Source organism: Podarcis filfolensis (assembly GCF_964270895.1).
Source record: "Podarcis filfolensis genome assembly, chromosome: 7".
NCBI lineage: Eukaryota > Metazoa > Chordata > Lepidosauria > Squamata > Lacertidae > Podarcis > Podarcis filfolensis.
Window position 1 is genome coordinate 69,152,635 of NC_139603.1, and position 26,085 is coordinate 69,178,719.

At 45.9% G+C, this 26,085-nt stretch overlaps 2 protein-coding genes and 1 long non-coding RNA gene across 22 annotated transcripts in view; 2 read left to right on the top strand and 1 right to left on the bottom strand.

Moving 5' to 3' along the window:
• The window catches only part of UBR5 (ubiquitin protein ligase E3 component n-recognin 5), a 67,070-nt gene extending 65,678 nt beyond the window's left edge, over positions 1 to 1,392 (bottom strand). For 7 of the 19 annotated variants that reach the window (XM_083623549.1, XM_083623547.1, XM_083623556.1 and 4 more), the window contains exon 1: positions 943 to 1,346. In XM_083623549.1, coding sequence (XP_083479675.1) covers positions 943 to 1,004 — 62 coding nt within the window. In that variant the 5' untranslated portion in view covers positions 1,005 to 1,346. Of the gene's footprint in view, positions 1 to 942 lie in introns of all 19 variants that reach the window. The other 12 variants (XM_083623545.1, XM_083623561.1, XM_083623544.1 and 9 more) reach the window with 3 other exon arrangements.
• Positions 1,393 to 1,564: 172 nt separating this feature from the next.
• LOC310766542 lies at positions 1,565 to 6,724 on the top strand. Of its 2 annotated transcripts, none has more exons than XR_014550235.1 (3): positions 1,565 to 2,270; positions 4,391 to 4,490; positions 6,488 to 6,724. It is a non-coding gene; the product is annotated as an uncharacterized lncRNA (long non-coding RNA). The 2 variants fall into 2 exon arrangements; XR_014550236.1 differs by having other exon boundaries at positions 1,565 to 1,851.
• Positions 6,725 to 8,162: 1,438 nt separating this feature from the next.
• Positions 8,163 to 14,472, top strand: ODF1 (outer dense fiber of sperm tails 1). The gene is made up of 2 exons (XM_083622788.1): positions 8,163 to 8,592; positions 13,982 to 14,472. Exons 1-2 carry the CDS (start codon positions 8,297 to 8,299, stop codon positions 14,295 to 14,297), a joined length of 612 nt encoding a protein of 203 aa, XP_083478914.1. The 5' UTR covers positions 8,163 to 8,296; the 3' UTR covers positions 14,298 to 14,472.
• Positions 14,473 to 26,085: the final 11,613 nt, after the last annotated feature.

The window sequence follows — 26,085 nt, forward strand, 5'->3', positions numbered from 1 at the left end:
AGTTTCAAGGCTGTCAACCCCAATGCAATCAAGCCTATTTCATAGATCGACCCTGCATGAACACCAGCCACAATAAACATACTGATTTACCTACCCCTTTCCCATCACTAATTTGTAGTTGCAAATTCCCCCTGAAGTCCCCCTTAAAATCATATTTAATTCAAAACCTAGTCTTGCTCCTTTGCTTTCTATGCCTAAAACAGACAAGATTAGCAGCTTCTTCGAGATAAGATGGAAGAGTCCTTCAGAATTTTATCTGATGATGTGCAACGTTCGAAATAGCTAAATTTCCATTGCGGTCAAGATTCCCGTAGCGCCAGAGTTAAAATATACACACCATCAGAAGAGGCCAAGTTACACGATGCTTACAGCGTGAAACCCCACGCGGAATCGCACTGTCAGTCGAAGTTTTTATTCAATGCCGGGGAGAGAAGACCCGAGAGTCTGCTCAACCCCACCTTTTGCAAACCCAGAGACAAAAGCAAAACCAACACGTTTCCAAGCCGGATCCTATACCCACGTTTACCCAGGATCCAACGGGATCGTTGCACCTGGGTAAGCATGCATGGGACCGTAGCCTCTCATTCTGACACCCGCGGCTTCACTTATTTATTTATTTATCGGTTATTTTTTGTTTAATTTTAAGCGTCCTAATGCACGAGGCGCCTCCTGCATTTACAACTCAGGCGGAGAACCTTGTTGACGCTCACAACGAGGAAAGTGAAAAGGAGTGGGGGAAATAAACAAAATCCCGGGGAGGGGGTGAAGGAGAAGTGTCCCCCCCCCCATTCCACCTCCAACCCTTCACTCCCGTCAACCAAACACGCGGGGCTCCTCCCCTCACGCACGGGGGCTCCTCCCCCTCTCCTGCTTCCTCGGTCTCCCCCCCCCCCATCCCGGGGGCCCCCGAGTGGCCTCCCCTCGCGCGCTCTCCCTCCTCACCGGTCATTGAGCTGGTCCTCGGTGCCCGGGAGCGGGTGCACCACGAAGTGGATCGATGTCATGTTTCGCTCCCCCTCCCTCGAAGGAGGCGGGCAGGGGCCGGGCGCGCGAGGAGGAAATGGAGGGTACGGGGGGGGGAGGAGGAGGCGGAGGAGAAAGGACGGGCGACGGCGGGCGGGGGGGAGGGAGGGCAGGAGGGCTTGGCGCCCCCTCCGGAGTGCCGCTGGGTGTCTCGTTCACACTCGGGAGCCTCCGCTCGGCGCGAGGGGAGAGCGAGAGGCTGGTCAGCGGCGTGCGCGGGAGCGGGGAGCTCGCGGCGGCGGGAAAGGGTTCGGTCAGCGCCCCGCTCTCACACGCGCCGCCATCTTAACTTCCAGCGGCCCCTCTCTTCCCTCCCTCTCCTTGCGCCTCGCCGGGGAGAGAGCGGACGGGGCGGGGCCGCCGCCGCCCCGCAGCCAATGGTAGGCCGCAGCTCAGCAGCGGGCGGCCGTGGGGACGATGTAAAGCTCGCGAGGGTTGGCCGGCGGCCGGCGTGCGTTGCGTCAGGCGCGGGCTGGGGAAGAGGGAGGGCGGCCTGGCTGCGCGCGCCGCTTTCGCTTCCAGTGCGGAGAGGGGAGGAGGAGGCGGCGATGCGCGTCGGAGATGCGCGTCAGCGCCGCCTTCTCCCGACGGTCCCGCCGCAGCTGCCGCCTTGGCCGCCCGGCTTCTGGGCCTGCCCGGAGAGCGGGAGATAAAAGAGGCGTCCTCTTTCTCCTCCGCCGGAACAGACCGAGCGACTAGCGTGGAGGGCGGGGAATAATACCCTGTGAGGGGACGGGGAATCCGCCTCGCGAAGGAAAAAGCCCCCGAGTGGGAAAGGCTGGCAGGGCGCCATAGGCTTTCCCTTGACTTGCCAGCTAGACTCTGCCTGTAGGAGTTGCTAAAATCTATGTTGGGGTGGCGGGGAGGGAACACGCGAACGTGTGAACGTCGCACTTGCAGCTTTGCCTGGGAAAAGCCCCGGGGAAACCTTTACTGCGGTTTATGTGAAACGGGCCCTCCGTGCGTGACGGATAGGGAAGTGCAATCCATTGTCTCTCAAGACAGACAGATGCCAATAACAGGTTTCCTTCCTCTGCCCTGTCCCCATATTATCCTCACAACAACCTTGTGAGGTAGTTGTGCAGTAGTGAGTCACCCAACAGGCTTTGTGGCTGAGTGAGGATCTGAAGGTCCCGTCTCCACAATCCTAGGCCTACATTTTACCACACTTGAAGACAGTGGTTTTAATTCTGTTCACTGACTGTTCATTTGGTTGTATCGCCACCCCTCTTCTTTTTCTCCATGAGGTAAAGAGTGTCCGTTACCTGAATGAGACTTAACTGGCCCATGTGCAGGTCATTGTAGCTACCTCTGATCCAGTTTGAGGGAAACCAACAAGTTTGAATTGTACCTTTGTACAATTGGATAGGGGACGCGGGTGGCACTGTGGTCTAAACCACTCAGCCTCTTGGGCTTGCTGATCAGAAGGTCGGTGGTTCGAATCCCTGTGACGGGGTGAGCTCCCGTTGCTTGGTCCCTACTCCTGCCAACCTAGCAGTTTGAAAGCACACCAAAAAGTGCAAGTAGATAAATAGGTACTGCTCCAGCAGGAAGGTAAACAGTGTTTCCATGCGCTGCTCTGGTTTCGGTGTTCCCTTGTGCCAGAAGCAACTTAGTCATGCTGGCCACATGACCTGGAAGCTGTCAGTGGACAAATGCCGGCTCCCTCGGCCTGTAAAGCGAAATGAGTGCCGCAACCCCAAAGTCGTCTGCGACTGGACTTAACTGTCAGAAATCCTTTACCTTACAATTGGATAGTTACATGCACACTTCAGGCAAGCAAGTAGCGTTATTCAGAGCTGAAGGGCACCAAATCACTCAAATAAGGGTGCAAAACAGGGCCACTGAAGGGTGTGTCCTGGGAAGAGTCCTAAGAACCAGAAATAGAGGCTTGGAAGGTCTCCAGATCAGAGGTTCCATTTCCCTGGGCTAGAGTATAGAAGCCCCATCGTGAACTATTAACCTATGGTTATATGATTTGTGTGTAACTTTCTGAGGTCTAAGGCCTTCGCTTTAACATAGCTACATATTTTAGATGTTAAAAATTGCAGCAATCAGGATTCCCAAAAAATGTAGTTTGCAACTGCAACATCTATGACACTCAGGCAGGAACTCCTTTCCAATTTCATTGCTGCTTCCTACTATGCTACCAGGAAGTTTGCAGTAGCTCTTCTTGCTGCTGCTTCCTCTTATGCACATAAACCAATATACACTGGTACCTCGGGTTAAGTACTTAATTCGTTCCGGAGGTCCGTTCTTAACCTGAAACTGTTCTTAACCTAAGGTACCACTTTAGCTAATGGGGCCTCCCGCTGCCGCCTCGTGATTTCTGTTCTCACCCTGAAGCAAAGTTCTTAACCCGAGGTACCATTTCTGGGTTAGCGGATTCTTTAACCTGAAGCGTCTGTAACCCGAGGTACCACTGTACTCCTGATATAGACATTGTTCTGAACATTACTGTCTGTATGGAATCAGTGGCACTAAATTAGGACTTCGTCCTTTTCCTGGCAAGCCCGTAACCTGTCACTTATCCAGTCGGCTATAGGGTTTTATTTGCTACATTTACATGCCATCTTTTTTCCTATGGTGGAAATAAAGGAAGAATGTGTAGGATTCCCTCACAGTGTTCCATCCACACACTCACCCACCCTGGGCCTGGTCGGCTATAATATCAATAATATCACGTCATGTATCTTCACACCATGCTGCTGACTGTTACAGTTGGCATTCCTCTGGCTGGCCTTGGCTGTTTACCTGCCAAACTGGCTGTAGAGTTGTGCTGGCTGTGTTTAGTCTTTAAACCTCTGAGTAAGCTTGTGTCTGTAGGTGTTGCTGCCCTCCTGACTGATGAGTCATGAAGATCTCTTAACAAGGCGGTACACTATGGCTGGGGTCCCCAACATGGTGTCCATGGCACCATGCTCCCCTCAGAAACCCTGTTCGGTGCTTACCAAGGCCACTGGGTACACCCAGTTTTTAATCTTTGTAAAAGAACATCAAGCAAGTAAGGACAGCTTTTGGATGAGTTGAGTATTTTGCTTGTTTGGTGGAAAAGGTTCTGCACACCACCATTTTTTCTTCCATGAAAATGGGTGTTTTGTGGTGCAGTTCTTAGGTCTTCAAATGGGCATTTTGCCCCCCCATAGTTGGAGACCCCTGCACACACAATGGGCTCTCCTTGATAACATGCCCAAGGCACAAGCCAGCAGGGCTTTGTAAGTGACAAATCTGTCATTTCAGTCTATTGTCCCCATTAGCAAATACAAATGCTATCTGCTTTTTTTGCTTAGAGAGCAAAAAAACCTAGTAGATAACTATTTAAATAATGTAAGAATTGCTTTTTGTGATCATTGTTTTCTCAAAACAGTTTGGAGTTTTAAGAACTGTGAAACTAGGAAACGTAATGCCTTAAGATGAAGTTTGAAATTTAAGAGTCTTATAAGAAAAAACCGTATGCGCAATACAAGGTATTTAAACTACAGGATTTTGGCCATTTCAGTTTCTGTTAAAATGAGTGCCATGGTGTCTCTTAATGCAATAACTTTTGGACAGCAACGTAGCTGAATGTTGGAAGATTCAGGTAAAAGAAAGTCCTTCATACAGCTCATAGTTAAACTGCAGGACTTGCTTCCACATGAGGCATTGAGGCCACCAATTTAGACAGCTTTAAAAGAGGATTAGACAAATTCAGGAAAGAAGGCTATCAAACACTATCAGCCCTGATGGCTCTGCTCTGCCTATAATATCAGTTGCAGGAGAGTTTCCCACAGGGATCTGGTTTACCACTGTGAGAATAGGATGCTGGACTACATGGGACACTGGTCCTGATCCAGCAGGCTCCTCTTAAAGAATGGCTCAGGCCCACAAACATCTGTATGATTTGTACACAGTGTGTGAAATCTGGGAAATCAAATAGTGCAATTAGCTCAATAGATATACTAAAAGGTGTATACTGCAAAGCTGTTGTTAGTAGTTAAATCACATTGGAATAATTACTGTTGCATTCTTCTCTGTTCATCTCAAAGCTAATTTATGGAACAAGAATGGCCTCCGAAATCTGGAGGAGCACCTTGTAAGCTCTTTTTCTCAGAAAGTTCTCACCCTGCAGGGAAGATTTTGTAAGGCCTTAAGAGGTACTGCCTTGGGGAAACCCACACCCATAGCTTCACTTGCAGAAATATTGAGAATCAAGAACTACAGAGTTGGAAAGGGATCCAATGCAACTATCCAGATCAACCCAGCAAGCCTTCAAGGATATATTAAAAGCAGGCTTCTTCAAACTTGGCCCTCCAGATGTTTTGAGACTACAATTCCCATCATCCCTGACCACTGGGCCGGCTAGCTAGGGATCATGGGAGTTGTAAGCCAAAAGCATATGGAGGGCCAAGTTTGAGGAAGCCTGATTAAAAACAACTAGAGAGGAGGCTCCTGCTCCTATAATTTGCTCAAATTGCCTCTTACTGCCCTCTGCTGCCACCTGGAGGCTGGTTAAGAAATAATGAGCCAGTTCTGATCGCAACTAGTGCCTGCTTAAAGGTGGGTCAATGAGTTCTAGTGTAATGAGAATCAATAATTACAGTTATTTATGGTGCTGTGGGTTAAACCACAGAGTCTAGGGCTTGGTGATCAGAAGGTCAGTGGTTCGAATCCCCACGACGGGGTGAGCTCAGTCCCAGCTGCTGCCAACCTAGCAGTTCAAAAGCATGTCAAAGTGCAAGTAGATAAATAGGTACCGCTCCGGCGGGAAGGTAAACGGCGTTTCCATGTGCTGCTCTGGTTCGCCAGAAGCAGCTTAGTCATGCTGGCCACATGACCTGGAAGCTGTACGCTCCTTTGGCCAATAAAGCGAGATGAGCGCCGCAACCCCAGAATCGGCCACGACTGGACCTAATGGTCAGGGGTCCCTTTACCTTTTATGTTGTTGCTGCAATCAGCTGAATGCAACCATATTCCCTTCCATGCATTAAAATCTTCTGAAGAGGGTTTCCACCCCAACCTACCTCCACAAGGGACCCTACTAGCAAAGGCAGGCCATGGGTTGATCCTAGAGCAATTTCAGTTGTTGGCTAGGATGCTTACTGTCTTAATATGTACTCCCAGATACAAGTGTCATAATGTCAGGAAACTCTTGTGTATTAGAGGTAAGAAAAGGATAGCTACGGAATATTAGGGTGTGGTGATTGCTGCTCAGAGTCAGAGCTCCAGTCACGTGCAATCTACCTTGTGTGAATTGCTGCTGGTCCACAGAAACTAGCAGACCAAGAAGTTGGTGTTGTATCTGCTGTTGCACCAAAAACAGAGCTGTGCTATCCCTAAACAAGAGGTGATTTGAAAAGTCGGGGACTACAGCTGGTAGCAGGCAGAGCCAGGACCAAAAGATGGAGTTTGCAGCATTACATAGCTCCTCCTCTCTCTGTGCCACCCCATTCGGTCTCTTACATTTCCCTTCCTCTCTCACACACAGCAAAAGAGGATATGCTTCTCAGAGGGGCAGTTTGGAGAGCAAAAAGTGGGCCTACATTATCCAGAGAACAAGGTGACACTAAGGGTATATGTGAAATTTAGTCAAGGCATTGTTTTTACTTCTTAGAACAAAAATTATATACTGCAAGAATTGTAGTATAAAACCTCTGCAATTGGTTTTGGGGCTTTAAACCCGGCGATAGGATGTACTTTTTACCGTCCTGCACAACAGTTACCTAAAGGAATAATAATAATAATAATAATAATAATAATAATAATAATAATAATAATAAATTTTATTTATATCCCGCCCTCCCCAGCCGAAGCTGGGCTCAGGGCGGCTAACAACAATCAAAATAATCCAACATTCTAAAAACATTCATTATAAAATTAATTAAAATCAAATTAAAATCAAATTGATGGCAACCATTAAGCAAAATTCTGTGCAGATTGCCAGAGGAGGGGGTCAGGCTGCGCCCTGACCAAAGGCCTGGTGGAACAGCTCTGTCTTGCAGGCCCTGCGGAAAGATGTCAGGTCCCGCAGGGCCCTAGTCTCTTGTGACAGAGCGTTCCACCAGATTAGAGCCGCGGCCGAGAAAGCCCTGGCTCTAGTTGAGGCCAGCCTAACCTCTCTGTGGCCTGGGATCTTCAGGATGTTTTTATTTGCAGACCATAAATTTCTCTGTGGGACATACCAGGACCCACTAGAATCATTGTTAAATATGGGAGTTGTACCCAACTAAGTTTTACTCAAGAGTAGACCCATTGAAATTAATGGGCCCAAGTTAGTATTCATTTTATTGGGTCTACTTTGAGTAGGACTACCACTGGATACAAAGCAGGATGTTCAATTACTTCGCCGATTCATAGAATTTTGTAAAACCATAGTTCAGGGCATCATGATCAAAGCAAAAGTCTGAAAATTGAGCCTTTTATATTTCTTGCCTGAAACCTGTGACATAATGGCCATTTCATAATATCAGAGTAATTACAAGTGGGACACAGAAAACTGAATCCCAGTGTATTTTAACTAAAACCATCTGAGGGAACTTGGTGTTATTTCTGAAGGAGGTGGAGACGTGTTCAGTCTTGTTACCCAAGAATTACCGGTAGATCTTCAGAACGTTTGAGGGATATCTCTTAGGAGGCCACATTCTGAACATAAAATGGTTCCTGAACAAAATTTTGAGTTTAAATTTAATAGTTGTCCCCCAATAGTAACGTTGTGAAACATTATTCATCAGTGGATTTGGCTTTTCAGGATATGGACCTGATTTGCTTTCTGCCTATATGTTTTATGTTTCTGTGTTTATAAGGACAATTGGACAACGTCCAAGTATTTCGCCCAAACCAATCTTTAGTTCCTATCACAACACCATTAAGACACCCACATCGCACTCATTTCCTACCAAGAGGCCAAAATACAAGATACCCCCCTGAGAAATTCTGAAGTCTGTAATGTGGGCTTTTAACAGAAGTCTGTAATGGCTTTTAACAAATACCACAAACTCGGAGCTTTCTGACTTCATTGTACATGAAAGAATGACCTTGATGCTTCAGCGGGGTGGCATTTTACATTCAGCAGCTGAGACACAACCACAGTTTACCGTTCCCATGGCGATGGCTAGACTGTGACATATTTGCAGAGCAATGATGTCATAAACGCCATGCTGGAATACAGCCAGAACACCAGTTGCTTGCTCCTTAATGCAAACTTCTGGCCGGGGCTTGCAAGACCAATTTTTTCCCCCTGACGAGTGCCCTTTATTGAAGGCTGTACTCGTCGGTTAATATGGTTTAATGCCTACTCATGGCTACCCTCTGCAACGCCCTGGAAGCTGTAAGGCGAGATTTAAGGCGAACCGACAGAGAAATAAAGAAGCGCTTAAGGCTTATGGACATGAGTTGCTGCCCTAAATCCTGCGAAGTCCAGGCAACCTGCCTTTGTGATATAAGTCTCCACCCACATTGTTGCTGTCTTCTCCACCCGTACCCACACTGCCTGTGTGACATACTATGCTGTCGTCCTTGTAGACCGCCTTGCCTCACACCTTTGGAGCGTAAAGCTATCAGGGCTAAGATAGAAGCTGAGCAAGAACTGGCCAGGTAAACGGGTTTCTCCAGTTTGTCGCTTGCGTAATTATTTAAGGTGTTAAAAGGCGCAGGGTGGAAGCAATGGGGAGTGCATTTGTTCCTCTGTATCTAGTTCTGTCGCAGGTGGCGCTGTGGGTTAAACCACAGAGCCTAGGACTTGCCGATCAGAAGGTCGGCGGTTCGATTCCCTGCGACGGGGTGAGCTCCCGTTGCTTGGTCCCTGGCTCCTGCCAACCTAGCAGTTCGAAAGCACATCAAAGTGCAAGTAGATAAATAGGTACCGCTCCGGCGGGAAGGTAAACGGCGTTTCCGTGTGCTGCTCTGGTTCACCAGAAGTGGCTTAGTCATGCTGGCCACATGACCCAAAAGCTGTCTCCAGACAAATGCCGGCTCCCTCGGCCAGTAAAGCGAAATGAGCGCCGCAAGCCCAGAGTCATCCACGACTGGACCTAACAGTCAGGGGTCCCTTTACTTTTATCTAGTTCTGTAATTTGACCGCTGCAGCAATAATGTCCTACAAAAGAGGGAAAGGAAAATCATTTGCAGTTTCCAGGTCTATTTTAAACTGGGTCCTTCTGCATGTTGCTATTTTATTGCTTATTTCTTAAATTTGTATACTACCCTATACCCATAGATCTCAGGGCCGTTCAGAACATAAAAGTTATTTAGGAGGTCACCAACTTGATGGAGCCAAGCCCTGCCACCCTTCAGAATAAAAAGAAGATGAGGTGAACTGCTTCTTCACACAGTGGCGTAGTTAAGCTGTGGCATTTGCTCCCACGAGATGCAGCGATGGCCACCAACTTGGGTGGCTTTAAAAGAGGATTGGACAAATTCATGGGGGATAAGGATATCCGTGGCTCATCGGCCTGATCAAGCAAGCTCCTCTTACTCTCTTAGAAGTGCATTATGTATGTACTTTTAAAGCCTGTGGAGGCACCGCAGCTTTGAAATGCCCTCCCAAGGAAAGTACACCAACAAAGACACTGTATTTCAGGCATGTTCAAAGTCTGTTTCGGGGACCTAATCCGGCCTGCCAGTCAGTTTAATCCCCTGTGGCCATTTATCTCCTGGGGTAAAATCCTAAAAAAAGCTTAACAACTTCAGTCCTAAAAAAAGGTTGGTTGTTGTTCACTTCATCAAATCTGGCCCTATTTGAAAAAAGTTGGAGGCCCCCTGCTGTATTTTCTCCCAGGCGTGAGGTTGCAATCGCTTGTACTCCATCAACATTTATCAAGAGGAGACCCACTGAAATTAGTAGCCATTGCAAACAGGCCCATTCATGGGGTTCTGCTCTGAGTGAACGTTGGCTGAATACAACCCAATCTTTTTATTTGCCTCAGGCACTCTCCTTCTCCAGCAGAGTGTCTGAACTCTACCCTGCGACTGGCTTATCCGCACCAGGGTGAGCAATGGCTACATGAGCTTGCAGAGTGCTTCTAGGTGGGCATTCATTGGGGGATCTGGGGATCTCAAGCATGCACTTCCTTTGCAGTGTCTGCACAACGTAGTTGACATCAAAATGCCAGCGGGGTATTCCCATTTAATCTGGATTTACCCATTTATCAGAAAATCCCTTAAGTTTCTCGTTTGTTTGTTTTTAAAATGTTGACAACGACCCATTGCAATACTAAGCCCCTGGAGTAATTGTTCCCAAAGCGTGGGATAATCTCCCCTTCAATGCAACTCTTAGGACTCAGCTATATTGGTCAAAAAACAGTGCTTTGAATGCGTTATAAACATGCAACACCAGGTGGCGCTAGAGAGCAAAAAGATTTTCTTTGACATTTTCCATAGCGTCCGCCCCCCCCCCCCCCCCCCGCTTTTGTTATAACAATTTAATTTCTGACTTTTTAATAGCATTTTTTCCTGTGTGTAGCTGGTTGGACCCTGTGGGAACAGAATGCTAGACTAGGTGGCCTTTGGTCTGATCGCAACGGTCAAACAATAAATAAAACATATCAAGAAGCACACAACAAGGTTGATCAATTCCCACATAAATCTTAACAAGGTCTAAAAATAACAATTGCAGAAAATTAATATCAATACCAGCAACAAGAAACCCCAACAAAAAAACACTAAACAATCCCCCAGCCCAAGAATCTCTTCAGCAGCCTCCACTTTTGTAGTTGGAGTCAGTCAAGACCCCACCCTCCCAAGCCAGGTGGGAAAAGCCAGCAAGGCAGGGAGCAGGTCTTCCAGGACTCACAGCCAATATGTTCTCTGGCTGTATATAATTTGAGACTCATAAAAGCACCACACAGGAAACCAAAGTTTTACAGCCAGTGGTTAGGCAGATAACAGAACTGAGTGTGGCCAAAATACATACTCATCAAATAAATTCAAGGAATGGCCCTACCTCCTCACAGGGTTGCTGTGAGGATAAAATAGGAAATTCCATGTATGTTGTCATGAGATTCTTGGCAGAAGGGTGGACTACAAATATTTCATGACCTGGCCCGCCACTGCGTCATTTATCATTGAGCATGTTCACGTTTCAGCAAATCTGAAAGTGGAGTTTGGATTTCTATTGTAAGTGGAATAAAAGAGCCATGTTCATGGTTCCTTTTGTGTGCTTGTATACCACTTTTAGTCACCAGGTAACTTCAGAACAGTTTCCATAATAAATAAATCCATGGGCAATATCCAGCAAAATATTTCCATTAGCACAAAGACTTCTGACTGTGCAATGGAACTTCCTCTCCCTGTATGCACCCACTAAGCCCATTCTGGGAGTTTCTCTAACCTTCCAGAGCAGATTTCAGGAGGGGCTAAGGTTGCACAGAGAGAGGAGAGGAGAGGGAGGGGAAGTTATTTTGTGCCCTTGCACTTAGTAGTGGAACTACTTAATTGGATCCTGCCCCGTATCATTAAAGATCACACAACACAATTAAAACACTTAGCAATAAAATATGGCTCATTTGGTCGAGCAGGAGACTCTTAAATCAAGGTCGTGGTTTCAAGCCCCACATTAAGCAAAGTACAGTGGTACCTCAGGTTAAGTACTTAATTCGTTCCGGAGGTCTGTTCTTAACCTGAAACTGTTCTTAACCTGAAGCACCACTTCAGCTAATGGGGCCTCCTGCTGCTGCTGCGCCGCCGGAGCACAATTTCTGTTCTCATCCTGAAGCAAAGTTCTTAACCTGAAGCACTATTTCTGGGTTAGCGGAATCTGTAACCTGAAACGTATGTAACCCAAGGTACCACTGTATTCCTGCATTGCAGAGGGTTGGACTAGATGACACTCATAGTCCCTTCTATAATAAAAGATAACCCCCAAGCTCAAAAACAGTCTATAGCCTGTGATAGCTAGAGAAAGAAAGTATGTTTTCAGCAGGTGATGGAAAGCCCCATCTGTGTTGTGTCTGCTCTTGACTCCACGAAGAGGGAGTTCTGCAGAGAAGGCTCTACTCCTGGTCCCTTCACAATAAGAGATGTCCATTGGTGGATCCACAAGCAGGGCCTTCCCTGCTGATCTCAGGGGCGAGGGAGGAGACGTTGATAAGTGCTGCTCCATCAAATCAAATACCCAGGATCCTATGTCATTCAAGAGCAGGGATGGGCAAACCTGCAAGTTTCTATTTTCCCCCCAATCTTATGTTCAAATCATTTTGTGATTTTATTTTTTTTAAATGTCCTCGTGAAAATTTATCATTTTAGTGTGAATTTCTCCTAATGAACACATTTTTCTGCATTTTTATGTGTTATTTTCACATATACATGCATTTCAATGCACACTTTACCCTAGTATATTAATTTTTTGTACACTGGAGAGCGGCATTGCAAAATTTGGAGAAGTGTGAATTTTGAAGGATGGCTTTCCTTCAGCACTTGCTTCCAACTGTGTATTCCTTTTCTACACAGCCACATTTCTTTATGTGTCTTCCTTTTAACTATCCCTAGATTGCAAGCTTTTTAGTATGCTTATAAAATGCCCTGCAATTGATGGTGTTTATATATTTATTTCATATATATAAGCTAATTGCCAAATGGCACCTTCAGCCTTAGTTACAGTCACCACAATGGAATGTCTAGGCTCCTCTTTTTTGTAACTATTTTTCATTTCATTTCCATACCACTTTGTTTTTTTTTAAAAAATAAATCTCAAAGCAGTTTACATTAAAACATTCAATAAAACAATCCAGAATAAAACAAATGCAAGCTTCAAGGAAAATATTTCTGATCCTTCTCTAAGGGACATTTTGCTTTCCCCAAATTTATTTACCTCCTTAATTTATATAGCTGTCCCATAGCAGAAGTACTCTAGGAAGCCAGTGTGGTGTAGTGGTTAGAGTGGCGGACTAGGACCTGGGAGATCAGGGTTCAAATCCCCACTCAGTCATGAAGCTCACTGGGTGACCTTGGGCCAGTCACGGCATCTTCACCTACCTCACAGGGTGGTTGTTGTACGGAATTAACTATGTACTCCTTGGAGAAAAAGCTGGGATCTAAATGCAAAAAAATTAAGCTCTTCAGCTTACTTGCTTAAGAAAGCTGGAGGGGCCAGCCAGATGGAGATGTCAGCCGCCAACCTGGCATGCAGAGATCTCCACATGGTCACAATTAGACCCGTGCCAGTTGCAAAACGCACCTGGCGCCTGGCTAGTTTCTAACTGCACACACACACACACACACACACGCACACACACACAGAGAGAGAGAGAGAAGGCCAGTGGCAAATGATTAGAGTCTAATGTTGCAGCAAACATCACATATTTGTCACTGTCCAGTTCTACCAACACAAGGATATAGATGAGTTCAACCCTGTGGCATTTCCTGTGAACTGGTACAAGCTGATGTACTGTATTGCAACCATTTGGTTTCTACTGCCACATAATGTGAATCCACTGACACAATGTACCGTCAAATCATGCCTATTTAGCCTCCGCTTCTCATCCTGTATTTTAATACTTTGTTGTCTTTTAATACCACTTGTATTTTAATAATTTGTTGGAAGCTGCCCAGAGTGGCTGGGGAAATTGACTCTGGGGTTGGAGTGCTCATCTCGCTTTATTGGCCGAGGGAGCCGACGTACAGCTTCCGGGTCATGTGGCCAGCATGCCTAAGCTGCTTCTGGCAAACCGGAGCAGCGCATGGAAACGCCGTACTGCTGGAGCGGTACCTATTTATCTACTTGCACTTTGACATGCTTTCGAACTGCTAGGTTCGCAGGAGCAGGGACCGAGCAACGGGAGCTCACCCCGTCGCGGGGATTCGAACCGCTGACCTTCTGATCGGCAAATCCTAGGCTCTGTGGTTTATTATTATTATTATTATTATCATCATCATCATCATCATCCTGTGTGCGGGATTCCAGCCGCTTGAAGCAGCTTGGCTCGTTCTTCTTTCCTATGTTATTATCGTAACCATTATTACTACTGCTGTTGCTATTATTTTGCAGAATTCGAAGAAGGATCACTAAGATGATGGCAGCATGTAGCCGCCCCAAGCTGCTGGCTTTAATGGACGTTAAGGGTTTCGACCCGGAAGACATTACAGTGAGGGTACAAGATGGGAAAATTAAAGTGTCGGCTGAGCACGAGGAAGAATTTAAGACTTGCAGAGGGAAGGAGTACAACTACTCCACCGTCACCAAGGAGATCTGCTTGCCACCAGGGGTGTGTGAGAATGAAGTCACTTATACCATCGGCCCCTGCAGTCTCGTGAGGATAGAGTCCCCAGGCTGTGTCCCTTCCTGCCTGCTTAGCCTGCTTTGAAGAAGACACTGGATGATCAGCTCTGGCAGCTGTTCAGCATCTGGATGCGACCTCAGTGGATCCCAAGGGGAATGGTTGTGTTTGGTTTCTTTTTTCTCTCTCTTTTTTAATATCACCCTTTAAACGTGTTGCTGTCCATGCGAACCTTCTTCCAACAACGACAATGCTGAGCATCTGCTGGTTTGACTGCGTTTGTTTTTATTTCCAAGTTAAAGGGCGTCTTCATAACTGGTCGCTGCCACAGGAGGGGGAATGCAGTGCTGGATTATCAAATAGGCAGAATAGGCACAGGCCTATGGGCTCCACGCCTTTTAGGGGGCCTGTGACAATGGATCAAAATAATATTGATTTGATCTTGAAAGAAAATTACAGTGGTACCTCGGGTTAAGTACTTAATTCGTTCCGGAGGTCCGTACTTAACCTGAAACTGTTCTTAACCTGAAGCACCACTTTAGCTAATGGGGCCTCCTGCTCCTGCCTGCGCCGTCGGAGCACAATTTCTGTTCTCATCCTGAAGCAAAGTTCTTAACCTGAAGCACTATTTCTGGGTTAGCGGAGTCTGTAACCTGAAGCATATGTAACCTGAGGTACCACTGTACAATCAAGCTTTCTTATTTCAATGTGAGGCCCCCCAAGATTTTGACTGCCTAGTGGCCTCTACAGGGTTTAATCCAGCACTGGGGAATGCCATTCCTGTTTATTTTTAGCCGCGGAGCTGGAAATTATGGGGAGGGACCCTCGCTCGGTAGTAGAGCACATGCTTTGGGGATCAGGTAGCAAGGGATGGGGGAAGATGTTGTGTTTGAGATCCCTGGAAAGTGGCAGCGAGTCAACGTACAGTTCAGAGCTTGATGGGCTAAATAGGTTGACCTGGCAGGAGACAGGTTACTTTGCCCCTGAGCACTTGTAGTTTGTACCACAGTAAAAACAGAAAAAGCCCCATTCCACTTGGAGGGTTTTTTAACAATCCAGCACTATACAAATTAAATAAATACATCTATGTCTTTCTTTATTAGATTTATATACCGCACTTCAGCATAAGGTCTCAGGGCAGTTCACAGAATAAAGCAAAACAAGAACTCCCCTTTCCCACAGAATATTAATCGGCCCAAGGCCTGGTTGAAGAGGATCATTTTCGCCAGGCTCCTAAAAATATATAATGAAGGGCACCAGGCGAACCTCCCTGGGGAGGGCATTCCACAAATGGGGAGCCACTACAGAGAAGGCCCAATCTTCTGTTGTCACCCTCCGGACTTCACATGGAGGAGGCACTCAAAGAAGGGCATCAGATGATGAACACAGAGTCCGGGACGGCTTAGAATAATAAATTGGAACTGGTAGGGCAGAAGTCAGGGAGACCAACAGTAACATACCCTCCAACGTTGTTGTTGTTGTTGAGTTGTTTAGTCGTGTCCGACTCTTCGTGACCCCATGGACCAGAGCACGCCAGGCACTCCTGTCTTCCACTGCCTCCTGCAGTTTGGTCAAACTCATGCTGGTAGCTTCGAGAACACTGTCCAACCATCTCGTCCTCTGTCTTCCCCTTCTCCTTGTGCCCTCCATCTTTCCCAACACCAGGGTCTTTTCCAGGGAGTCTTCTCTTCTCGTGAGGTGGCCAAAGTATTGGAGCCTCAGCTTCACGATCTGCCCTTCCAGTGAGCACTCAGGGCTGATTGTATGGAAATTGTATGGTTCATTAATGTTGACGCTCCAACATTACTCTGACGAAAATTGGGACGCGCGTCTTTTGGTGCCTTGGTCTTGTGCGAGAGAGCAGCACCACTGCAAATGCCAGCGTATGCTCGTCCCTGGGACATTCTGGGTTCATATCAGAAGCCGCGGTGGCTTCTATAATTCTGGGAATGTCCCAGGCAAGTAGGGACAGTTGGAAGGTATGCAGTATGGGGAACCAGAGCCGATGACACACAGAGGCTATCCTCCCTGCTGAGTTCTATAAGGGGTATCCCTGAGGAGGAAGATGACAGGCCGTGCCTCTCCCTGGGCTGGTTATAAGAAGCAAGCAAGTGGGGCCTGGTTGAGGTTGATGGGGCACTGCCCCATTTGTCCTGAAGGATCAGCCGCCACTCAACGTAGAAGGCTCTTTCCTAGTTGATAGGAAGGACTTGGCTCAATTGAATTGTAGGGTTGCCAGTGATAGTATGTAAAGGCTTAACAGAACGACAGGGTCACTTTGGAAATTAGAAACGTGCTAAAGTATCTGTTCAAGATCTGCACACCGCAGTTGCCTAGCCTCAAAAAAAATATGCAAATATTAAAGACTCCATGTTGCAATCCAGAGTTGCCATAAGAGCCTTCAGCACAAAGACTAGGAAGCTCTCGGCTGAAGTCCTTGTTGATCCTGCCTGACAAGTGACGTTCCTTGGCCAAAGCAGCAGACTACATTGCTGAGTCTTAAATAAGAGCACACTTCTAAAGGAAATTGTATGGTTCATTAATGTTTTGGAAAGTGTTTATTATCGTTCTCAACATCAAAAGTGTACTTTATCCAATTAGCGTGAACCTGGGTTCAGAGCTAAAAAGAAAAGTACAAGCTATAAAATCCATGTCATTACTTCTTCCTTGGTTTTTGTTCAGCTTCCGAAGGCTGCTTCCTACATAATGAGTTCTGGAAATAATATATATGCTGGAGATTGTACGTTAAGCCACTTGTATTTGCGTTACTACATGAATACACAATCTTAGGCCGTTAGGAGCAATCCTGATGGAGAAAAAGATTCCCTTGCATGACAGCACAGATGTGGAACCTTTTTATAAATAAGCTGTACATAGATGTCTAAATTGGTTTCCTGTTATTGCAAGGACTGGTGTAAAGATCTTAATTAGCTGAAGTTTATCTTTGGGGAACGGTAAACACGCCGTAATCCTTGACAATTCTTCACAGTTTTCAGTTTTAACTTGGAAGAATAAACCTCATCCTTGGGGGGGGGGGGAGCTTGGTGCAAATAAGCCACGCAATACAAAAAGGGGGGTGGGAAAAAGAATGTCATATTTACATCAAGCAATTCATCCTATGCCATCTGGATCCACTGCAGGTACTTTGCCCATGCCACCCGAAAAAGTGGACAGGTGCTTTCTTATCAGCATCTGCCTATGGTGAGAAACTTGCTTGTTCTATGTGAAAGTGGTTGCAGATATTCTAGGTCAAAGATGGGGAACCTGTGCTCCCCACAAACGCTTTTTGCACAGCATGGCCAGTGGTCAGAGATGGTGGGAGTTGAAGCCAAAAACATCTGGTTCTCCATTCCCTGCTCTCCAGGCTTAAAAGAGGCACTGGAAGATACTTTTACCACTAGGTGGCATATATTTGTCTAAAGTAAGACCTCATTGTGTCTATTTATATCTTCCTGGCAGGTGAAATTTCACAGGCTGAAATAAGCACAGCCTGAAATGACCCCTGCTCCCTTTCCATATCAGACTAGTGTTGGCACTGGGTATTGATTTTCCCTAAGTGGGCCACGGACACTCCTGAAACATTAAACCACTCCAAACTACTGTGCAACTCCCTGCTTATCCCATGCGCTGCTAGATGAACAGTGAGAACAAAATCACCCCTAGCCTTCATTCGCACGCATATACGGACATCATACTTTCAGATAGCACAATGATTTTACCTTCTGCCATCCTATATCCTAAGAGTGAACCCGTTCTCCAAGTGTGGATCTTTATATAGCCAAAACAGCACCATCCATACACAGGTTATTGGCAGATTGGGGGAATCCCAAGGTTTGCAACAAACTTATTATTTTTTATGAAGGAGGGGACCCCCACAGAGGATTCCAAGGAGAACTCTGCATGCTCAGTAGTCACCAAACACTAATTCACTTTATTTAGGGAGGAGGGTTAACAGGAAACCAGGGGATGGAGATTTAAGGGTGTATCCTAAAGAGCATGTCTGGATGGTTGGAATCCTGAACAGAAGCTCTCCACGCTGCAACATTTTGTTGCAGGTTGGACTTGTACTATTCCCAGTGCTTTTTTTCTGGGGGGACACATACCCTTAAACATTTTGTGAATTTTTGTACTTTTGTCCATTTACTGTATTTATTTTCCCCCGATTTGAACTATAAAATGGTGGTTTTCTTGAGTCAAAATGAGAGTACCCCTAAACATTTTTTAAGAAAAAAAATGCACTGACTATTCCTAATTATAAATGCAGAACAATCTCTATAACGGTAGCCTGTCCCCACAGGTTTCTTCTGAGGAAGAACCCCACATGCTCTTCTCAGTCAGCTGTTTTTATTATAATAAGTGATATAGAAATTAAATAATTGGATAATCATGCTCACACCAGCCCTCATGGCGCCCCACTGGCCAGTCCTCAACATTGCTGCATTCTGTCAGCTAAAACCTCGGAACCGATTGCTCCTCGGCCAGTGAATTTGCATGCTTGGTTCCTATTGGTGATGAAGATTCCTCAAGAAGCTGATGGCACACCATAAAATAATCTGTAACCCATCCAACTGGTGTTAACATTGAAAAGTTCCAAACAAATGTAAACATCTAAAACGGCAACTTATATAATTATGGCAGCAGGTAAAAACAAATATAGTCCTTGCTTACGTCAGTCAACCTCATTAGCGGAAGTGGTTTTGTTTTTTTTAAGTGAGGCCAGGGTCATTGGGGTAAGTTTAAACTACAATGTTGAACCAAAATTCCCATAAAAAAATACTTCCCAAAGCTTCAACAGTTTTGAATCAGGGTTGCCTCATTGGCAAATGGTTTTCTGGCTCAAACGCTGTTTAATTCTGCAAGGAGAGTTATTAATCTGTTTTAACAAACTAAGTCTTGATGACCTCAACCTTCTGATAAACTCCTCAGCAAAGCTGATAAAACCTCTCTTTGTTATCAGTAAGCAACACCAACAATAGCACAACCAATAAAAGTATGACTTCGCTCCACTAGTGAGGTTAAAGATTACGAAATGACAACATATCCAACAGGAGAGCGCTCGAAGCATTATCAGGGGCAGTTAGAAATACATTTCAAAGTACCGTATTGGCCTGAATATAAGCCGCACTTTTATTCCAAATTCCAACCGTGAAAAGTTAAAGTGAGGCTAAATTCGCAACCTTACAAAAATTGGCTTTTACGATATTGCTGCTGAAACAGACATATGATAAAACAGAACGGGTGTGAGTGCCTGCAGAATTTTAAGGGAGCGGCTTATATTCGGGTATTGTGGGCATTCTCCCCCCCCTTGAAATTTAAAGGAGCAGCTTATTTTGGGGTGCAACTTATATTCGGGCCAATATGGTACCTGTGGTTAAGGTCATTTAAGGAGACACTATCAGCTAGTAGTCTCCAGTTTCATGCATGAGTCTGTCTCTTTAGGAATTTTCATCTATTGCTATGTCATTACTGGGATGCAGGCAATGTGAACAATTTGATGTGTGGATGTTTCTCTGAGGCTATGTCCACATTAATAATTGTTATGGCACTTGTGAGCTCCCACCACTGGTATTTGAAGCTAGTTGCACATGAGCCACAATCCATATCTCTTCTGTACTTCCTTAAGAGATAGTGCTGTTTGATGCACTTCCGAGCACAATTCAAAGTGTTGGTGCTGACCTTTAAAGCCCTAAACGGCCTCGGTCCAGTATATCTGAAGGAGCGTCTCCTCCCCCATCGTTCTACCCGGACACTGAGGTCCAGCACCGAGGGCCTTCTGGCAGTTCCCTCACTGTGAGAAGCCAAGTTACAGGGAACCAGGCAGAGGGCCTTCTCGGTAGTGGCGCCCTCCCTATGGAACGCCCTCCCACCAGATGTCAAAGAGAACAACAACTACCAGACTTTTAGAAGACATCTGAAGGCAGCCCTGTTTAGGGAAGCTTTTAATGTTTGATGTATTATAGTATTATAATTTTTTTTGGGAAGCCACCCAGAGTGGTTGGGGAAGCCCAGCCAGATGGGCGGGGTATAAATAAATAAATTATTATTATTATTATTATTATTATTATTATTATTATTATTATTACTCCCCACCCAAACCAGCTTCCATCAGATTTCAAAATGTGAGCTACGTTCACTTCACAGTAAGTTGAGGTATGTACACTTGAGACGGCATTTGGCTCTGCACAGAGTACAGGAGGGTTGCCGGGGTGGGGAAACCAAACAAGGAATATGCAACAGTGAGGACATCCTGGTCCCCTGTCTGGTGTGTATAGCAATGTACAAATCCAACTTGAAAAGCAGCAGATCTTATTGCATTCTAAGGCACTAATGTGTACATAACATTAGAAACTGTTTGCAATTAAATATATATAGCATTTAAATATCTGAACTGTAGTCTGAAAGTGAGTGTGGGTCCCATACAAAGTTCATGCAAAATATTTGTCAGACATTTTCTCTTTTCTTTACAAATGCAGTCAGCCTTGCAATTTCCAACTTGTGTGCTTTATGTGCTTGGCAAAAAAATATATATTTTTTTAATTAAAAGGTAGTGGAAAGCCGGTAGGGATCCAGGGAAAAAAGACGTTGGCAATCCCATCTGACACTGAATCCAATCTGTTTTGACTATACACAATTTTGGCAGCAGCAGCAGCAGCAACAACAACAACTTAGTATTTTTATCCTGCCCATCCAGCTAGGTTTCCCCAGCCACTCTGGGCGGCTCCCAACAGATTAAAAACAGAATAAAACATCAAACATTAAAAACTTCCCTAAACAGGGCTGCCTTCAGATGTCTTCTAAAAGTTAGATAGTTGTTTATTTCCTTGACATCTGATAGGAGGGCGTTCCACAGGGCAGGTGCCACTACCGAGAAGGCCCTCTGCCTGCTTCCCTGTAACCTCACTTCTCGCAGTGAGGGAACCACCAGAAGGCCCTCGGAGCTGGACCTCGGTATTCGGGCTGAACAATGGGGGTGGAGACCTTCAGGTATACTGAACCGAGGCCATTTAGGGCTTTAAAGGTCAGCACCAACACTTTGAATTGTGCTCAGAAATGTACTGGGAGCCAATGTAGGTGTTTCAGGACCGGTACTATATGGTCTTGGTGGCCACTCCCATTCAGCAGTCTAGCTGCTGCATTCTGGATTAGTTGTAGTTTCCGGGTCATCTTCAAAGGTAGCCCCACATGGAGCACATTGCAGTAGTCCAAGCAGGAGATAACCAAAGCATGCACCACTCTGGCGAGACAGTCTGCGGGCAGGTAGGGTCTCAGCCTGCGTACCAGATGGAGTCGGTAGACAGCTGCCCTGGACACAGAATTGACCTGCATCTCCATGGACAGCTGCGGGTCCAAAATGACTCCTAGGCTGCGCACTTGGTCCTTCAGGGGCACAGTTACCCCATTCAGGACCAGGGAGTCCCCCACACCTTCCCACCCCCTGTCCCCCCAAAACAGTACTTCTGTCTTGTCAGGATTCAACCTCAATCTGTTAGCTGCCATCCATTCTCCAACTGCTTCCAGGCACTCACACAGGAACTTCACCACCTTCACTGGTTCTGATTTAAAAGAGATGTAGAGCTGGGTATCATCCGCATACTGATGAACACCCAGCCCAAATCCCCTGATGATCTCTCCCAGCGACTTCATATTGATGTTAAAAAGCATGGGGGAGAGGACGGAACCCTGAGGCACCCACAAGTGAGAGCCCAGGGATCCAAATACTCATTCCCCAACACCACTTTCTGAACACGGCCCAGGAGAAAGGAGCAGAGCCACTGTATAATAGTGCCGCCAGCTCCCAGCCCCTCTAGCCGGTCCAGAAGGATGTTGTGGTCAATGGTATCAAAGGCCGCTGAGAGATCCAGCAGAACTAGGAAACAGCTTTCACCTCTGTTCCTAGCCCGCCAGAGATCATCGACCAGTGCGATCAAGGCAGTTTCAGTCCCATGGTGAGCCCTGAATCCCAACTGGAAGGGATTCAAATGGTCTGCATCCTCCAGGCGTGCCTGGAGTTGTTCCGCAACCACCTGCTCAATCACTTTGCCCAAGAATGGAAGATTTGAGACTGGACGATAGTTGGCCATATCAGCTGGGTCCAAAGATGATTTTTTAAGAAGCAGTTTAATAACCACCTCTTTCAGCAGGTCTGGGAAGGTTCCCTCACAGAGGGAAGCATTCACCACCCTGCGGAGCCCATCGCCCAGCCCTTCCCGGCTCGCTTTTATGAGCCAGGGTGGGCAATGATCAAGGAGACAGGTGGTCGGTTTCTCTCGTCCAAGCAGCCTGTCCACATCCTCGGAGGAAACAGATTGGAATTGATCCCACGCAACTTGACTAGACAGGACTCTAGTACTCTCCCGCCCCGACCCTGCTCCCACGTGAAGTCTACCTCTTTCCAAATCTGAGTGACTTTATCTGCAAAAAACTTTGCAAAATCATTGCAGGAGATCCTGGGGTCTTTACCAGGCCCCGATGACACAGGTGGTTCCACTAAATTGCGAACCACCTGAGAGTCTCCTACTGCTATTTTCTGCAGATGCAATAGAGGTGGTGAGGAAGGTCCTCTTCACCATCGCTATCGCCACTTGGTAGGCTTGATGTTGAGCTCTAACCTGTGTCCGGTCAGATTCAGAGTGAGTTTTTCGCCACTGGCGTTTTAGCCATCTCAGCGACTGTTTCATCACCCTCAACTCCGGAAAAAACCATGGGGCTGCCCAGGCTCCATGCAATCGGAGAGGGCGCTTCAGAGCCAGACAGTCAATAGCCCTGGTTAACTCCGCATTCCAGCGGGCCACCAAGGAATCAGCTGAAAGGCCATCAACATGGGATAAAGCATCCCCTACCACTCTCTGGAAACTATTTGGATCCATTAAGTGGCAGGGGCAGACCACCCAAATTGGTCCCACCTCCCTGCAGAGGGGAAGGGTTGCAGAGAAGTCCAGGCTATGGGTGTAATCCATTGAACATAACCCCCACATAAATTGCAAACTTACTGTATACAAGTTAAGCAGCAGGGAGTATCAGGGACTGATTGTAGAGCATCACGAAAACATACAGCAAAATCAAACAGGAAGACCCCAGTAGACTGGTGTTTTATTGCAGGTGTAGTCTGCAACATGTTTTTGATGCAGTAACAGTGCATTATTGATTGATTTATTCTGTTTTACTAGTTGTTCTGTGATGCTTGCCCAATGCTGCAACATTATTGCTGTCCAGGACAGCTATAGCACAACAACTCTACAATAGAATTGTACAGTTGGAAGGGACTCTGAGGGTCATCTAGTCCAACCCCCTGCAAGGCAGGAATATTTTGCTCAGTGTGGAGCTCAAAACCATGACCCTGAGATTAAGAGTCTCATGCTCTACCAACTCAGCTATATTTTATTGCTGGATATTTTAATTGTGTTGTGTGATTTTTAATGATATGAGGCGAAATCCAATGAAGTAGTTCCACTAACGCAAGGACTTCCAGCCGCACAACAGAACTTCCCCTCCTCTCCCTTGCACCCCTGGCCCTTTCTGAAATCTGCTCTGCAGGATTAGAGAAACTCCCAGAAGGAGTTTAGCGGGTACATACATGGAGAGGAAGTTCCATTGCACAGTCAAAAGTCCTTGTGCTAATAGAAATAAAACACCACGGTTTTATTTGTTATTCTGGAAATATTCCTCCGAGATTACCTGGTGATGAAAAGACCAATGCCCTGACTTTGTAAACGGCAGCTTCCTATGTTAAAAAAAAAAGTTTTTTAAAAAATGAATCAGGAGATCAAACCATGAATACCTTGCAGATGTAGTTAGGCCCTAAAATGTAGAAGTTGACCAATCCCTTGCCAGGGTATCCCTACAGACAGGAATGCCAACTTGGCCCTGCGACCATGGGTTCCCGGGACCATGGCTGCCATGCAGCGTGCATGGCCCTGGCGCCAAAATTTGTGGGTGCCCAGCCCCTTCATGGGGAATTTTGTGTGTGCTCAGGCACCCAGGACCCCAGGGAGCTGACACTTATGCCTACAGATTTGGGAGGAACGCAGAACATTTAAAACATAATAGGACTAGAGAAAAATACTTTAGAGTTAGAGGGAAAGGAAAGGCATCTTCTACCAGTAGAGAATGTATGCTATGAATATTAAAGGTCAGTTCCAAGAAGTGCAATGTTATAGCAGAATCGCATAACCGGCTGGGTCACTTGCCCATTCCTGTGACCTATGAACCTCCTAGTCACTTTAAATGGAGGACTACCAATGAAAGATATTTACACTTCTCAGTGTTGTATGTCAACATGTCTGTACTGTTTAAAAATAGCCCTAAGGGCTGGCTGACCCATTTGATCACGGAGCCTTTCAGTTTGGCAATGTGCTTATGTTTTGGATGTTTCGAACACTTACCTGATTTAGAAGCAGGACAGCAGCCTTGTTCCAGAAGGACCTCATGGCGATGTTTGAGAATGTGATCGCTGCCTCGATCCAAGCGATTTGAGCGAGATACAGAATCTTATGATTATTAAATTAATTTGGGAGGTGCATGGGCTTTTGACTTTTTGCATGGAGTTTGTTGTTGTTTTTCATTCCAATTTGTTAATTGCTTTCCACAAAAAAAAGTCTCAAGTGACAATAAAATGCACAGTAATACAATTAATAAGTATCTGTTAAAAACAATAACACACGAAGTGTTTATCCACCATCATAAATTAGAAAACAAATACTTTTCCTCCACACAACATCAGGATGAACACCCACATGTAATTAAAATGGCCACAAGGTACACAACAATTAATATCCAGGTGCCTGGGAGAATAGAAACATTTTCACCCAGCACAAAAAAATTAGTGCTGGTGGCAAGCAGAGGCTGCCACTCAAAAGGGCCCATTCTCTTGCTACCATCTTATGGAGACTTCACTTGGAGGGTCTCAAATTACGGTCCAGGTAGGTTAATATAATGAAAGCTAATGCCTGAGGTATTGTGGTCCCAAGTCTTATTTGCCTTTAAAGCAGCATTTTGAATTGGACTTGTAAATGAGTTGGCAGCCCGTGCAGCTGGGCCAGATTTCCTATACCACAACTGCAACTAAGCCAAATTTTACTGCCTGTGCTGTATGGAAAGGTCAAAGGTCAGACACTCAAGTGGCTCCAGTCCAAATCCTTAAGCAGTACCAACTGAAACTAATCTAACAAAATTGAACCAGACAGAGTTCTGGGTGTCTCTCAATGCTAGGCTGCTGCAAGAATGGAGCCCAGGTCCTAACAGATATCTTCAAAACGCCTTGTGCATGAGTCAAACCAAGAGTCCGGTGCCTCATTTTGGCCAGCATACAAAAGGCTTCAAAACAAATGGAAAAGCTGAGCTGGATGGCATACAGAAGATGTAATGGAGGTAGCAAAGAAGCTCTTCTTTCTGTAGCCCATTGAGTAGGCTCAGTAATGAACAAGTACTGTACAGCACTAGCGCTTCATTGCATTCAAGCTGTATACCACAGAACCATCTCAATTCCTAGGGAAATGAGTGTGTGTTCAGCAGCAGTCATGTGAATCACCTGAGTCATATTTGCATTCCACAGGTCCACCAGATCCACCAGCCATATCAGCTGGGAACAATCTCCCCCAAGCCAGCTTATGAGGGCAGATGATACTAATGAACACCAACAGGCGATAAGATAAATATATAAAAATATTTTAAAAATCATCCAGTAGCACCTTAGAGACCAACTAAGTTTGTTCTGGGTATAAGCTTCCATGTGCATGCACACTTCTTCAGATACACTGAAACAGAAGTCACCAGACCCTTATATATAGTGGGAGGGTGGGGTGGGGTTTTTCTCAGGAGGGTAGTAGCAGATGGGCAATTGACTCAATGGGTATGGTAAACCTGTTGACGACTGTTA

Bases quoted from the DNA above. Each gene is read 5' to 3' on its own strand.
- ODF1 (XM_083622788.1), top strand. From the start codon at position 8,297: ATGGCTACCCTCTGCAACGCCCTGGAAGCTGTAAGGCGAGATTTAAGG. The intron at 8,593-13,981 runs GTAAACGGGTTT...ATTATTTTGCAG, and splicing joins GCTGAGCAAGAACTGGCCAG to AATTCGAAGAAGGATCACTA.